The 15,532-nt window shown below is 44.6% G+C and overlaps 1 protein-coding gene across 1 annotated transcript in view; it reads left to right on the top strand.

Annotated features, from left to right (window-relative positions):
- Positions 1-15,532, top strand: part of SRRT (serrate, RNA effector molecule) — a 413,786-nt gene that overhangs the window by 42,420 nt on the left and 355,834 nt on the right. Inside the window, exon 5 of the mRNA XM_069644249.1 lies at positions 15,059-15,247. Coding sequence (XP_069500350.1) covers positions 15,059-15,247 — 189 coding nt within the window. The remainder of the gene's footprint in view (positions 1-15,058; positions 15,248-15,532) is intronic.

The following is a 15,532-nucleotide window of genomic DNA, read 5'->3' as shown; positions in this document are numbered from 1 at the left end:
CACCTGATGTCTTCTTGTTCAAACTGGATCAGCTAACGATATTCTTACTTCTTTGGTAGATTTTCTGAGCTCTGAAAAGGCCTTACTTAAGGAGCTTAACTAATGTACAACCAGCCACTGAATTTCTATGGATGAAAGGCAGTTTAGAATCTTGCTCACCTCCCAAGAATCAAACCCATTGTCCTTTCCACCAATCAGGCAAACCAAACATATCATTGTTCCTTTAACCAATCAGATTAAGTTTCTTTCGCTCCATCTTGACTTGGGCAAGCACAATGTTAATTCTATGTACAAACTCTTCCTGTTACTAACCCAGCCAGCTCTGAAAGCACAACTAACCCAGCCAGCTCTGAAAGCACCATGTTAATCCTGTTACTCTTCCTGTTACTAACCCAGCCAGTCCTGACACCCTGGGCATCAAGACACGTCTGGAGGAATTGTAGTTTGTATGTGTATTATAGCTTCTTCCCAGAATTTCCTCAAAATTGGTCAATCCCACCATGTCTCCAGTCCCCTTTCTGGCCACAGCCACGACAGCACAGCTCCGTTACTATTGGGAACATTGTGTCTTTTCTAGAGTATAGTGCCATTGCACCATGATCTTGTACCACATTTCTCTAATCCGAGAATAACCTCGTCAGTTTAGGAGTCTGACACCATTTGTCTGTCTCCAGTATGTGTAGTTATGAACTTTTCAAACCCTGTAAATTCTCTCCCCGCAACTATCTTACCCCATGACGCCCCTATCCAATGCCTTAGCTGAGTATTCTAACCTGTAATTTTCAGTTGGGCCAATCGACAATTTACAGTACTCAAATGAGCGAATTAGCCCTTTGTGCATCATGCCTGCAATTTCACGCATCCTGCTATCCGCCATTGTCTAAACACTCGTTGCAGCATCCCTGGAGCAAATTGTGGGTTCCCAAATGAGGGAGTGAACGCGGAGGGGCTCGTGGTCAATCTTCCCTTAGCTAATAATCCAAGGCATAAAATAAGCAGTGTCGCAGAGCAATTTGCTATGCAATTCTGTAGATTTGCTAATCAAATTGGCACTTGTGTAGCAAAGTTAGCTATTTGTTACCTTGTTCAATGAAAGCACAGCTCACCCTGCATTCCTCTCTTGCCTACAGCGCTCTCCACCCTCTTTTCTTCACTGCAAGTTGAAAGGGGTTAATGGAGAGACAGTGAAGCAGTAATCATTCCCTTCACTCATTTGCCAAAAGGCCTGTGTGGGAGTGCTATACACATTTATTTTTCAAATAATTGCAAACCAGAAATAATCGGGATAATACTGTTATTAAGCTAACTGTTTCCTGTCTGACAAAGACCAGTATTTGTTAGTTATTTTTTTTAAAGGCTTAATTCCTTTTCTAAAAATGCAATAGGTTACATAATGCGTAATTACAGTATTACTACTGTAAAACACTGCATTGTATCCATGCTTTACAGTGAAGTGTATCTAAATCTGTCAACTAGATTTCCTTTTGTTGGGGATGATGCATCATGTTGACGAGTGGACACCTTTGAAAATGTGCATGACCATGAGGGCAAATGCTTTGATGGCAAACCTACTACTGTGGCCTGCTGGTTACATACAGCTTGCAACTGGTGCTCAACTCATGAGCTTATCCCATACTCCTTGACATTCAATCTTACCATGTTGGTTTATACCCGTTAGCCTGAAAGTGAGATGGACGCAAGCTACAATATTCTGCCTAGTTTGCCCAGGTCTCTGCCTGCTATGCCATCCACTCTGCTTAGTCTTTTACATGAATAATACAGAAAGCTAACTTGATATCTACTATTAGCGATCAATAGTTTCACCCAGTCTGTACATCTACAGACCTACTACAAACCTGTACACTGCAGTTGGCCTCCAAAGCTCACTTTGCTCTATGATTGCCTTATATATTTGCACCTGCAGTAGAGCGAGCTGGCAAAACTGTTTTTAAGAGCCTTTTTATCATATCTATTTGTGTCCGTTCATGCAGCTAACCTTTTTACAGACACTCGTCCGGGGCTCGCAAAGTATTTTTGCAAACTTGCATAGTCGAGTAGATTTTAAGAAGGGGCAGTACCATTTGCAGGCGATGTTGGAAACTATTATTTAAACTTTAATTTGGTTGCAGTAAATGACAAGTAAGTTTCGCTGTGCATGGCTGGCCTCTGGGTTGCAGCAGTGTGCCAAACTAAAGTGGGTTTGTGGTGACATGCACCATTTTACAGAGAATTTGCAAGGCCTAGCTTCTCACTAATGTCTTAGTTCAGCGGTATATGAAACTTGTATTGTTGCTCATTTTGTATTTTGGATACGAGTACCATCTGGTGGCATTAAAAACATGAATACAAAATTGCTAATCAAATGGGTTTGTTTGCTAATCAAACATTTCATTAGTAAACTCTGCTAATCAATTTTTGAAAACTAATTTATACCTTGTAATCTGTGCCTTATATCATAAACTACAGCTAATACCTGGCTCGCCTGCATATTTATGGGCCAATCTATGTAGCCAAAGAACCCCTTCTAATGAGTAACCCGCCACCGCCCTATCCATCCTTGACCAGGGTTTAGTAGTATTGCCTGTAAACCATTCCCTTAGAACCCGTAGTTGTGCAGCTTCACAATATTTAGCAAAATTTGGAAAACCCGTCCCTTTTCTTGGAGCCATTAGCATGCAAAGCGCTATTCTCTGGGTTTTATTGCACCATAAGAATCAACAGAACATTCTGTTCAGAGCTTTAAAAGAGCGCAGAACCATTATTGGAAGAGCCTAAAATGTATATAGTACTGTCGGAAGGATCACAATCTTAATTGAGACTACTCTTCCTAGTCAGGAAATAGAGTGGGGACCATTTCCCCATGTCCTTTTTACTTTTTGTAGATTTGGATAATTCTTCTCATAACTGCGGGATCCCTTTAGTGATATCAACCCCCAGGTATTTAATACTTGTATCCGCTGCTGCGAATGGCGAATAGGAGGGCAGAGCCTTCTTCTGTTTGATGGAGAGAGAAAATTCTAAAATCTGACTTAACCGTTAGGCCAGCCACCCCCTCTTTATCCTTCAATTCCTCGAGTAGAGCCAATATTGACTTTTCTGGTTTATTTAAGGTAAGCAACAACAAATGCCACTACTTTGTGGTCTGCACCCCCAAGAGGAATGCCCCCTATCTTCGACCTCTTTCTAATATTATGCAGAAACTGCTCCAAATATATTTCATTGAAGTGGCGACAACGGGCATCCCTGTCTAGTGTCTTTAATTTTTCCTATACTTTGGGAAACCTGATTGTTAATTGCTATACATATTGTTGGCGATGGGTAATTTACTTCTACCATCTTTATACATTTAGTCCCCAAACCAATCTCCAAAACTTTAAATGGAAAAAGCCACTACACGATCAAATGCCTTCTTTGCATCCAGTGCTAGCAACACTGAAGGAATACATTTAATAACCTTTTTTATCAAATGAATCGCTCTCCTAATATTGTCTGAGGTCTGGTGCCCTGTAATAAATCGCGATTGGTCGTCATTGATTAAGCCCGGAAGGAGTGGTGCCAGTCTAGCCGCAAGGACATGCGTGAATAATTTTGCCGCAATATTCATTAGCGCAACTATATGACCGACACTTCGGCATGTCTATGCCCGGTTTCCCAAATACAACCACTTTTGCTTCTGCCCCGGTCGGTGTGACCCTCCCTTTTGCCACGATCGTATTGAACAATTCCGCCAATCTGGGGGAATAGTTATTTTTGTGTTTATTTATTTTTGAAATAAACGCTGTCATCCCGTCCTGTCCCGGCGCTTTATTCAACGGCAATGCTTTTATTGCCTTCTCTAATTCCTACTCCATAATGTCCCCCTCTAATGCATCTCACTCCATTAAAGTTATGGGCAAAAACACATCCAAGATAGCATTGTATTTCCTTTGCGTCTGGGTGATTCAACGAGTACAGTGTTTCATAGTATTGGGCAAATGCTTCTAAGATGGTCACAGTTTCTGACGCCTCATTGGGCTGCTGCAGCGTCTGGACCATCTGAGATGCCTCTGATTCCCCTCAACTGTCACACTAATAACTTATCAGCCTTTTTGGCCAGTATATAGTACCTCTGTTTAGTCATCAATAATGCTCTGCCCTTTGAATCTGTAATAGCTTTAACTGGCTATGTAGTTCCTTCAGCTTTTTGCCCTAGTCCTATGCTGCACTATAGCATGTTGGGTCTCTTGCAATTGCTCGCCAAGGTCCCCTACCAATGTTGCCTTCTGTTTGTCCCTTTGGGGCATTTCCCCTGTTATGTGAACATTACCTTCAACACCTACAATACCCCATCACCTCATTTTAACATCACCCTCCTGCCCTCTCTCAGCAGGACCTTTCAACTTCATCACTCTTCCTCCTCGTTTCCCTTGCACCGTGGACCAGCCCCATTGTCTTTCCCCGTTAAGGGGGAATCTCCGACCGCCTCTCCATGTCCCTCTTACTCCAAATTCAACAGCGTCAACCCTTCAGCACATGTGGTTATCCAATGCTGTACTCCTGCTAATGGGAAAAGCAATCCAAACGGACGCGTCCATTTGTATGGAATTTGTCTTGAAATTGGAGCACGCGTAACTTGACCCATTACTCTTTGCTTCTGCAGGGTTCCCAGAGATGGATCTTGAGACAACTGAACTTGTACCCTGTTCACCATAATATTCCTTTCCGTCCTTGCTGCACGCAAAATGTTCTTTCATTCCATACTTGCGGTGACGAGAACATCTCTAGGCCTTGTCTCGGATTCTCTCCTCCTCTGGCCCACTCTGAGCATGATCAATGTCCTCAGGGGGCACATCCGTCAACAGATCTCCATTGCTGCAGTACTCGCTTTTAGATCTGCATCTTAGACAGATTCAATTAATCCTTGCATCCTAATATTTGACCTCCTTGAGCAATTCTGTCTTCCACTTCAATCTCTAAATTGTGGGAGGCCCTGGCAATTGTTCCAACAGTTCACTATTCTGGCGCACATTGTCTGACGTCTCCGTCAGACATTTCTCTACTACATCCACCCTTTGACCCAGTTCTTTCATTTTCCCCTGAACTTCCGTCATTGCGATTCTCAGGTCTTCTCTTAATGAGTCAAACTGTTGCTGAAAGCCATTAGTAATACTTCTTTCATTTCATCAAGGCATTCCTTTACATTCTCCTTGCTGAGAGCAATTTCCCCAATCTCCTGTGTCGCCCTCTTCCGATCCTCTGCCTCTTTCCTCTTGTCTCATGCCTTTGTATCATCACTAATTTCCAGCAGCAATCCATCTGGCCTTCTTGCTCAACTGGGGATGGTCTTCCTTTTGGCCGATGTTCCCTTTCCTTAAGGTCTAGGCATCAGGGAAGCTTCATCTGCTCTTTGCGGCTGGTATTCTCCCACCCTTTACTGGCTACAACAAACTACTCTTTCCGAGTATGTGAAGCTTCTTTGCTCCACCACTTCTCAAAAGGTCTTATGTCTCCAATGTATGTCTCATATGCAATCCACATTGAGCAGTTAATTAACTGTCTCTGCATACCAGGGATTTACCACATCTCTTCCGGCCGCAGTCGCTGCTTTTGTAACTTGGCTCCCGGTGTGGGCCTTTTGGTTGCCGTTATCCCACTTGTATTGCTTTCCCCTTATTTAAATAATTTTACAGTGTGGTAAGTCTGATTACCATCTGCACTGGTCATGTAGCTAGCACCCTTTGGCTCACAACCCTGTAAGCCTTGACTCCCTCCTTCAGCCCCTTTTAGCCATCTCCACATAGCTGCCTGTGTAGGCTTCCATCAGCCTTTATTCCATTCAGTCTCTGCACCGCCCTGAAACTGACGAAATGTACTCAATTATGATCTTGTGCTTGCGGTCCCATTGACTTCTTCCCATCATCCCTGCTGAGCCAGAGCGGGGGCACAAAAGTGCTGTTACTGTCCTTACTTGTGTTTTCTTTCACATCCGTAGTGCAGCTCCTCCATCACTGCTTTGAGCTTCCGGCTGTCCTCGTCCCTCACACGGGTACCATGTCAATATTCCCTCGGTCTGGCGGCTCCTATGTGTCCCGTGGAGGGGGGAATCCACCGCTGCTCCCTTAACCCAGCACCTGCGGACATGCTGGCACATGCTGGTCACATCCCTTTCTTGTCAGCATTAAAACCTTATTCACCTTGAGGGAGGGTCGGGTGCTCGTCTCCACTTTCCCTGCGGTTGTCATTTTATTTTTTTTAAATTTATATAGTGCACCTAACCCATGGGCAGACGTGTGTGCTCAAGAATACGGTTACACTGTAATCTTCATTGTGTGGTTACATTGCTGAAATCGACGATGTATTGATACATGAGTATTGGCCTCAGTAGATCCAGTTACATTTCAGCCTGGCCAGATTATTGCATTTGCAGAATACTTTTCCTAATTCCCCTGAGCGTGCATAGTCTGCAGGAGCGAGGAGAGTACTTGGTGCTCGGCGGTAGGCTTGGGTTGATTCTTGACATCTTGAAGAGCCAACTTTTGAGTTTTCTATGTCACGACTAAAGTATGTGCTTGGCTCTGAAGGCATGGCATTCCAGTAGCTGGAACCGCCTGCGTTTGTCTTTGTATCTCTGCGTGGTCAGCTGCCCCAGATAGGCAGAGCTGGTTGGCCTGGATTGTGGTATTATTCATTTATATGGCGCTTCAACCCCGAGTATCTGGGCGCAGTACAGTTTAAAGGTTACAGGCAAGGTGCAGACAATGCAGTGAATCAATTTTACAATTGTGCTTAATATTTACTGCTTTTTAGAACAGTGGTTATATATAGAGAAGATACGATGCCGTCATACGTAAGGTCATGCCTAGTGGTCAAAGGAGCACTGCCAGGTTTTTGCATCATTCTTAAAGGTTGGGAAGGATGATGTAGCTCTTGGGGGATTGGCTGAGCTTTCGAGTTTTGGTTAGAGGTAGCGTGGGGAGGCATTGGATGATAGACGTTTGTGTGTGAATGATAGTATTCTCTTTTTGATAGTTGCTGACTGGGAGCCAGTGAATAGTTCGTCTGGTTGTGGCCGGATTTGGGGATACGGAGTGCCGCTCTGATTGCGTCATTTTGGACTATCTGCAGTTTTTTTAATGTTTTTGCAGTGGAACCTGCTGAAATGGCGTTACAGAAGTCCATGGAGAGGATCAGAGCTCTGGCCCGTGTGACAGTTCTCCACAGTTCAGAAAGGGTCTGCAAGCGGTGATAAGTTGAGTTGTATATGCAGACTTTTTTGGATACTGTGATACTGATGTGAAAGGATTTGTGGGAGGTTCTTGTGCCTAGAAGGGCTGCCTACAATCGGAATCTTTTTTTATAATCAAAACTAGTTTGTGTTGAGCCATCCAGGCTTGAATTGCGAGGTAGATGGAATTCAAAGATTTGGAGTCTGTCTCAATCGCCTGTAATTGATAGGAGTATTTAGGTGTCTTACACAAATTATGCGTATGTGACACCCAGTTTGTCTAGCCGGTCAGTGGTTTTGTGAACTCATTGTACAAAGTAGGAGAGACACAAGATCCTTGTGGGACTCCGCATGTGACTGGGGTAAGGGGCGCTGCCACCGTGGGGGAGAAGACTAATGGATCGATTTCATAGGAATTATTCAATCCAGCTTATGGCGTTATTAGAGAAGTGGGCATTGCTAGCTAGATGGCAGCACAAGATGTTGCAATTCACTAAACCAAAAGCTGCTGAGGCCCAGTAAGAGAAGGATGGTTAGGTCACCTGTCTCTGATTTGATCCATTTGGATTGTAAGACCTAACGGGGCCGTTTCCGTGCCATGGCCAGGTCGGAATCCTGATTGCCGTAGGTCAAGAGGGTCATGCGTTTTGAGAGAGGTCTGGGTTTGTTCATAGGCCACTGTCTGATATTTTTAGTAGGAAGAAGTCATAAATCAGTTATTTGTATAGCTGGGAAAGCTCTAACCTGGACTCCATTGTGAAATTTTAAAAGTATATGGGTTATGCTTAGCTTGAGTTAACTTAATTTGTGGATGACACACAGCTAAGAGTTAGTGCCTTGAATAAGTGTTCTACTAGTCACAAAGTATATTGTCCAGTTGACTGATGTGATTAGTAGAGTCACTGTACACTGGTAGGGTCTATTGACCTTGCATTACTGAATGTAATTGTGAAAGTAACCATTGGTTTTTACTCCCCTAGACTAGGTGACCTACACTGAATGTGTATGGAAAGGTTTTGACTTCCCTAGAACTACTGTTCCAAATAAGGTTTATGCTTTGGTCTGTGCACCTTGAAGCATAGTGTTTTTATAATTGTGATTACAAAAACGGTGTGAAAGTACTAATTACCCCTAGATTCATCTGGTTCTACCTGTATTTAACTAAATACTTTATTTTTACAAAGTTTCAGTGTTTCTTTGGACCATTTGTATTGCAATTTAATTTGTACTGATTCTACAGCCCCCTCTCCCTCCTAAGATCAGCCTGGCTACTCTGTCTACGCTACCATGAACTCAGGTGGTACAGGGCAGTTCTGGATATAGTTGGGGTGGGCCGCACAGTGGACCAGGAGAGTTGGTCGTGTTACCGTAGGCAGGGACGGGGTCCGAGCGTAGGGGGTCTGCTTATCAATGATCGTGGGCGGCGCAGGTTTAGTTGTACAACGTGCGGCAGGGAGCAAGGCCGATTGATTGCAGGTGATGTACCGGCGACACCTTACTTGCGCTCAGACAGGAACCTTTCCTGCGGGGCCTTCGTGAAGGGGGTCGGCTTACTGCCGGTCCTCCGGTAGGCTGTAAATCGAGCCAGTCAGCCAATCTGTCTTGCCTGTTTTTTCTTTGAAACAAACAGGCAAGGCAGCCATCTTGTAGGGACTTCGTATGCAGTAGCAATGCATGTTGAACATTGGTTGCTGAGCAACGTGCTTTCTGCGTTGTGGTCCGTTGGTTGTGGTGTTAAAGAAACTACCCCCAATTGTGATATTAGCAGTAATGATGCTAAAATTGGAAGCAGGATCGCTGGTTACGATGCATTAAGCCCAGAGGCTTACCTTCACTCTGGGTAGCCTTTGTGTTGCTCCTGCTTGTTTTTATTCATTTGTAATGCGCGCCAGACCCAAGGGTATCGGGGCCCAGAAGCAACAAGGATATTCTCAGCTTGGTTACATTGCTGTACAATAGTTTAGTTATGTAAATCTGTTAATACAGGTGCGAAAACAAGGCAGATACATTAAAAGCAATTTACAAAAATATACATGGGGAGGCATCTTCCAGCATGCGATTCTAGAGGAGAGCTCTGGCTCGATCTCTTGCGTCTGGGGCATCTAGGAGAAGAGGAATGAGGGGGCCAGGCTCAGACAGCCTTTCATGCGTGGCCTGAAGGGGCAGGCTTAGGCGCACACTGAAACCATAAAGTGCTGCTGATCAGAAAAGATCCTGTAGCTGCCGCCAACCTCCAAATTGCTGCTGCAGGAGCCCTCCAGACATCCTCCCTCTTGTCCACACGACTGAGGCTCAGGAACCAGGATCTGCAACAGGACAGAATCCAGCTGGATCACTCTTCAAACCAGAGGTACTGATTAGACTTGCTCTTCAGTTCAGACTTGCAGTGGCTACTTTTGTTAGTTGTTTTCAAATCTGCTTTCCACAAGTATAACAGCTTGTGACCCTACAGTGATTTTCTACAAAACTGTCTAGCTTTTCAAGACTTTTCTATCGCAGTGACTCTGCTCCATAGACTGTGCTCCAATTGACTTTGGCTATCCTGGCACCCTGCTGACTCTAGTCCATTGACTTGGATCACCTCTGTCCCTCAGAGGTGATCACTTTTAAACTGTTGTTGCTGGCAAAGGTTTTTCTAGACTTCATTGGAAGATTTAAGTATACTCTCATACCCTGAGAAACTGCTTCCTTTTAACCTTTCCTTTCTGTAACCCTAGAATCTGCAAATTGTACTAATAATATAAATGCCATTACTGTCCTTGTGAATGAAGCCGCCTTCGGCTGTAGGAAGTGTGTATTTTAAAGTAGATTTCATTGTTACATATCATGCCCCTTTTAAAGAACGCTTATTTAAAAATTGATGTTAAATAACTGTTAACTGAAACCTTGAGTGGAAGTGTTGCTTGTATTTCCGAATGTCTCTGCTACAGCTCACATTTGCCCCTCTTCAGATAAGCCTTGCTGCTCGGTCACACTACCAACTTTTGTAGTACAGGCCTATACCAAAAGGTGGGTTACCTCCAAGTTGACAAGGGTTGTGTAGTCTTGCAGTGTTACTACTTAAATTTTTTGCCTAACCTTACAACTGAGGCTTAGGAACTGGGGTCTGCATAGCTGTAGCAACACAACATCCAGCTGGACCACTTTACATCTAACCAGAGGTACTGTTTGGGGGACTTTACCGTCTTGCCTTAAGTCGTGCTGATTTGCACTTGCTTAACTTTCAGTCGATTTCAACTCCCCTTTGCACATGCCTAACAGCTTGTCTTCAGTCATTTTCTGAACTATCAGAGGTGCATCAGAGCTATACACTTTGACCGAATTACTTCAGCTGTCCTGGCTGCCTAAAGGCACTCTGTATCCATTGACTTTGGCCTTGCTTGTCTCGCCATAGGTTGTAGCTTGTTGAATACTGTTACTGTTGGGGAAAGGCTTACCTAGATTTCATTGGCGGATTCCGTTGTCCTCACAAACTGTTCTAACCTTTCTTTTTTTCCTTAACGCTTCCTTCCTGAAACTCAGAATCTGAAAAGTATATTGGTGTAATATATTGATGCAATACTATCCTGAAGTCACTTCAGGGTGTAGGAGAAAAGTAGTCGCATCTCCAAAGAGTATTTGATTTTGAAGTAGTTTCAAAGTTTACTTGAATCGTTATAAAGAATTGCCTTTTTAAATTTGTACAGTTCACTTTTACCCCTCAGTCACACTACTAGCTTGTGTAGTACAGACCTATACCAAAAGGTGGGTTACCTAATAACAAGCAGTTAAGTCTTTTGTAGTCTCACCCAGTGTGACTGCACCATTTCTTAGCTAACATCTTCCTCATGTCTGACTATCCGTGATTCAGGAATGGTGTGCCTCGCAATCTCTGCCTTAATGCAAGTAAGACCGAGGTCCTTGTCATTGAGACCCCAGCTCCCACTTTTCTTTGTTCACTCTCTACCACTCCTTGGGCCCTCAACCTGTGCTGTTAGGGAGAATTCTCATGTCTGTTAATTCCCTTCTACCTTAGAGACCCCCGGCTCTTTTGCTTGTCGTTAGGACGTTTATTTATCCTGGAGTGAACAAGACCTTTTTCTCCCTCGTATTTTTATCCGATTTGGACCCTGTTTCTTTTGATTTCAGAGTCTGACAGACTCCATAGGCATGATCTTTTTGTATTGTGATGCACAACACCCTCCGTGCAGTGTCAGGGGTCCTTTGGATTTCTCTCAAGGTTTAAATAACTTTTCTTGGATAAACTACTGTTTCCAAGAGTAGTGAAGTGAAATTTACTTTACTTAACTTTTTTCGCTTCATAGACCCAGCACACACACTCCTATGTGGAGTGCTGAGGGGGTTACTTAGTATCCCCTTTGTCTACTGTCTCATGTAACATTTTTGTTACTCTCACTACAAGTAATGGCTGGTGGCAGTGGTTTAATTTTTCCTACCATTGTGCATTTTTACCGCAGGCTGCATTCGCTGCTGCTGTATTGCACCTATGGGGGCCCATTTTGTCAAAAGGGCACTGGTCGTCTTTTTTTGCCATTTCTTGCATGGAGGTTGGTCTTGGTGTTTACTCTGTGCGCCAAACCATATTTGGTCCCTTTATTTGCTTTTGTGTTTGCCGGGATTCACAGGTGAAGCCTGCCTCTGGCTCCAGCGTGCCTGGCAGGGCAGGTAGCAAGGGAGGTTCCAGCACCCAAAGGTGATTGGCTGGCTGTCCTTCAAGGACAGCCACCCTGCCGTGTGACAGCTAGGCGGCTGTCCTTGAAGGACAGCCACCCTGCCGTGTGACAGCTAGGCTGCAAATGAATGAGACCTGCAAAAAAGGCTGTCTTTTGCAATGAAGTCAGTCGACCATTGGATGAACCTAAGAAAAACTAAGAAGCTTGCTGCACCCCCTGGACCGTTGGTTTGCCCGGTGAAGCCCTGCTACTGTGCTGAAGCTCCAATTTTCGTATTGACTAGAGAAGCCCGGAATGGACAGCTTCTTCCCTTCAGTTGGTGGGACCAACTGACTGCAATATGAACCGGACTGGAACACCTTTCCCTGCTGGCTGTACTTTTCTGCGGTTGGAACAGAGTGCCAGGGGACAGGAACAGGAACTAGTGCATCGCCTTTAAGCCGGACCTGAGCTCCAGGAAGATCCTAAGGACTCCCTCGAAGCACCCAAGCCTGAGCCACCTCCAGTGCTGCTCCCCAGAAGCAAGGGGAGCCCACATGATGTCCAAGAACCACAGTGGTGCGATTTATGAGTAGCTGAAACCGCAACATGCCGCTGATCTGAAGTGTGCCCATTTCTGCTGCCGACCTTCAAATGTAGTGCAGGAGTCCCCAGACGTTCCACCTCTAGTCCCCACGACTGAGGCCCAGGAACAACAGAAGCTACAAGATTAACAGGAACAGAAGCCAGCTGGACCCTTCTTCAAACCTAAGGTACTGTCTAATTAGGGATACTTGCCTCTTGTGTGTAGCTTGCTTGCTTTCACTGGAGACTTGCAATTGCTGCCTTTGCAGAGTTGCTTGCATCTTTGCTTTTCACAAGCCTCCCAACTTGTGGCCCAAAAGTGATTCTTTCTACATACTCATTGTGCCAGACGTTTGATCTATCTACAAGAATTACCTCCGCTCCCCTAGACTTTGCTCAATTGACATTGGCTATCCTGGCTCCCTTCTGACCCTTTGTTTATATATCGCTCAAAGTCATACAGAAGTTACTTGTATATCTGGGAAAAGGTTAACTTATACTTCATTGGGGATTGAAAAGTACTTGCCTGTTCAGAGAAACTTGTTAAACTTTGTTTCCTTCCCTAACCTTTTCCTTTTTCCATAACTCTAGTATTGCATCTAAGTGATACATCAATGTCCAGTGTACTAGCAATTGAAGTCACCTCTGGGTGTAGGAAGTGTGCGAGACATCCCAAAAGGGTATCTACTTAACAGAGTGAATTGTATTGTTGCATATTGCCCTTTCTAAAGAAGGCTTATTTTAAAACTGACTTAAATTAATAAATCATTATTTTAATTTTTTTTTTTGCTGTGTAGTTTGTCAAACTTTTAGAAATGTTCTGTGTAGTATCTGTTGCTGATAATGGTTGCTAGGCAGACGTGGCCAAATCTGGTGTGTGAGCGCTGTTCGGTTCTGTTTTTTGAGATTTTGGCATGTTATTTTTTGCCAGAATTGCATTGGTCTGAAGATGAGTGGAAAGGAATGACCACTTGTGATCTGTTCCCATCTCTGACTGGTCGAGGTTGACATTCTCTCAGAAGCATCAGTGCAAAAAATGTTCGTCTCAGAGGCACATTTCATTAAGAGGTGCAGTGTTGGTTTTGCAGAATCTGCAGTGTATGTGAAACCTTGAGTATGTGTTATTTGAATACTTGTCACTGTGAATTTGTTACACCCCTATAGCTCTTATTGACCCCTCTTGAGATGAGCCTGGCTGCTGAGTCACACTCCCAACTTGTGTAGTACAGGCCTATATCAAAAGTTGGGTTACCTATTTCCAAGAGGACAGGGTTGGTGTAGTATCCCACAGGGTTACTACATACAATCTTGCCTAACCGGCTGTAAAAATCTTCGACTCCTTCCCTCACATCACAGAACTCTCTAGGAAGTCTAGCTACCTCCTCCTCTGAGGAATTCCCGATTTTCTCACTTCCCCCCCAGAAGCTCACCGTCTCCAGAGCTGTGGTTCTCCCTAGGCTGGACTACTGCAACAGTCTTTCTAAAGCTTCCTGTCTTTACTCTTTGACCCCTGCAACTAATCCAGAACAGGAAAGCTAGACATGTCCTTGGCTTCAAGCCCAGGGATCTGATCTGTCCAGCCCTGAAAGCGCTCCACTGGCTGCAAGGAGAAAGTTCAAAACACACTGCTTTGTTCACAAGGCTTTCTGGGGCCGGGGACCACACTACATCCAACTCTCTCTTCCCAAGCACTTTTCTTCTTAGCCCTCTGCTCGGTCACCTCCAACTCTGAGGGTCAGACGCTTCTCCAGGCAGAGTGTTGGGGACAGGGGGGGGGGGGTGGAGGTGTAGATCTGTTTGGTTGGTGCCTCTCTGGAGCAGCCTTCCCGCCTCAAATCTGAGCAAGTCCACCAGGTTCCAGAAGCAACTCAACCTTCCTTTTTGCTTCTGCTTTCCCCCCCGCTGATCTTGTCTGTTGCACTGACTGGTTACCTAGCCTCCCTCTGAATCTTATGGGGGACCAGGCTCCTTCAAGACCAGTAGCACCATGTACTGCTGCTGGGCCTACCGCGCACTAGGATTGTATCTGCAACCCTACAGTCCCCTGCCTCCTTGCACTTACCTAGAGCCAGCCATCCCGGCGGTACTTACTGGCGTTTTGCTTATTGGACCCTCACTTTCCCTGCCTCTGGCACTTCTCCTCTCCCTTCCCCTTGCATGATCTGAATGACACAAGGCCTAGTAAGATTGTTTTGTTTTTGTTCCCCTTTGTCCTACCCTTCCTTAGCTTCCCGTGACTAGAAACAGTTGTGTACAGTCACGTTATAAATGACTTCATCATATGGATTCTTGTGTTAAGAGGACAAGCTTGTTTGTGTTTGAATCCTGGAGCACAGCAGTTTTCAACTTTCATCCATCATACATGGAGTACCATTTTGTTTTTAGGTAATGGTAATGCTTAGAAGCTGGATGAATCTGGCATGGAGTAGTATATAGCATTCACAGGACACGAGGGAGGGAGGGAGGGAGGGGGCATGGGATGGGGTGGGGGGGAGGGTGTGTGTGTGTGTGTGTGTGTGTGTGTGTGTGTGTGTGTGTGTGTGTGTGTATCTATAGCATACTATGGTAAAGTTGAACACTGAGCTTTTAAAAGCTATAACCTGACTATTTGTGACAGATTGGGAAATTTGGCGGAAATGGACATTGGTCCACCTGCACCCATCATGAAGAGCTTCAAGGAGTTTCTGCTGTCCCTCGATGATTCAGTGGATGAGACTGAAGCTGTCAAGCGGTATAATGACTACAAGCTAGAATTTCGACGTCAGCAGATGCAGGACTTTTTCCTCGCACACAAGGATGAAGAATGGTAAGACCCACCTGAATTTCTGTGTAGCTACTTTCTTCTTCTTTGCTACACTTTCTCCTTGTACATTAATCATTTGTGACTGGGTGATTGGGGGGGGGCGGGGTTATGGGGTGCTGGAATTTGTGGTGCTGAGAGTTAGGGTTGGGGTGATTGTTTTTTTTTTATATGTTATATGCAGATAAGCTCTGCATCATAATTCTGTATCTGGAAAGCACTGCCAACCAATCTGGAAATTGACCACTTTAATATTAAGCAGCATTTATTTCGGTTAGGAAATTGTTTAAT

The sequence above is a fragment of the Ambystoma mexicanum genome, chromosome 1p (genome assembly GCF_040938575.1).
Source record: "Ambystoma mexicanum isolate Mex_15411 chromosome 1p, UKY_AmexF1_1, whole genome shotgun sequence".
Taxonomy (NCBI): Eukaryota; Metazoa; Chordata; class Amphibia; order Caudata; family Ambystomatidae; genus Ambystoma; species Ambystoma mexicanum.
Note: the sequence above shows the minus strand (reverse complement) of the source record. Positions and strands in the feature narration are given on the sequence as shown.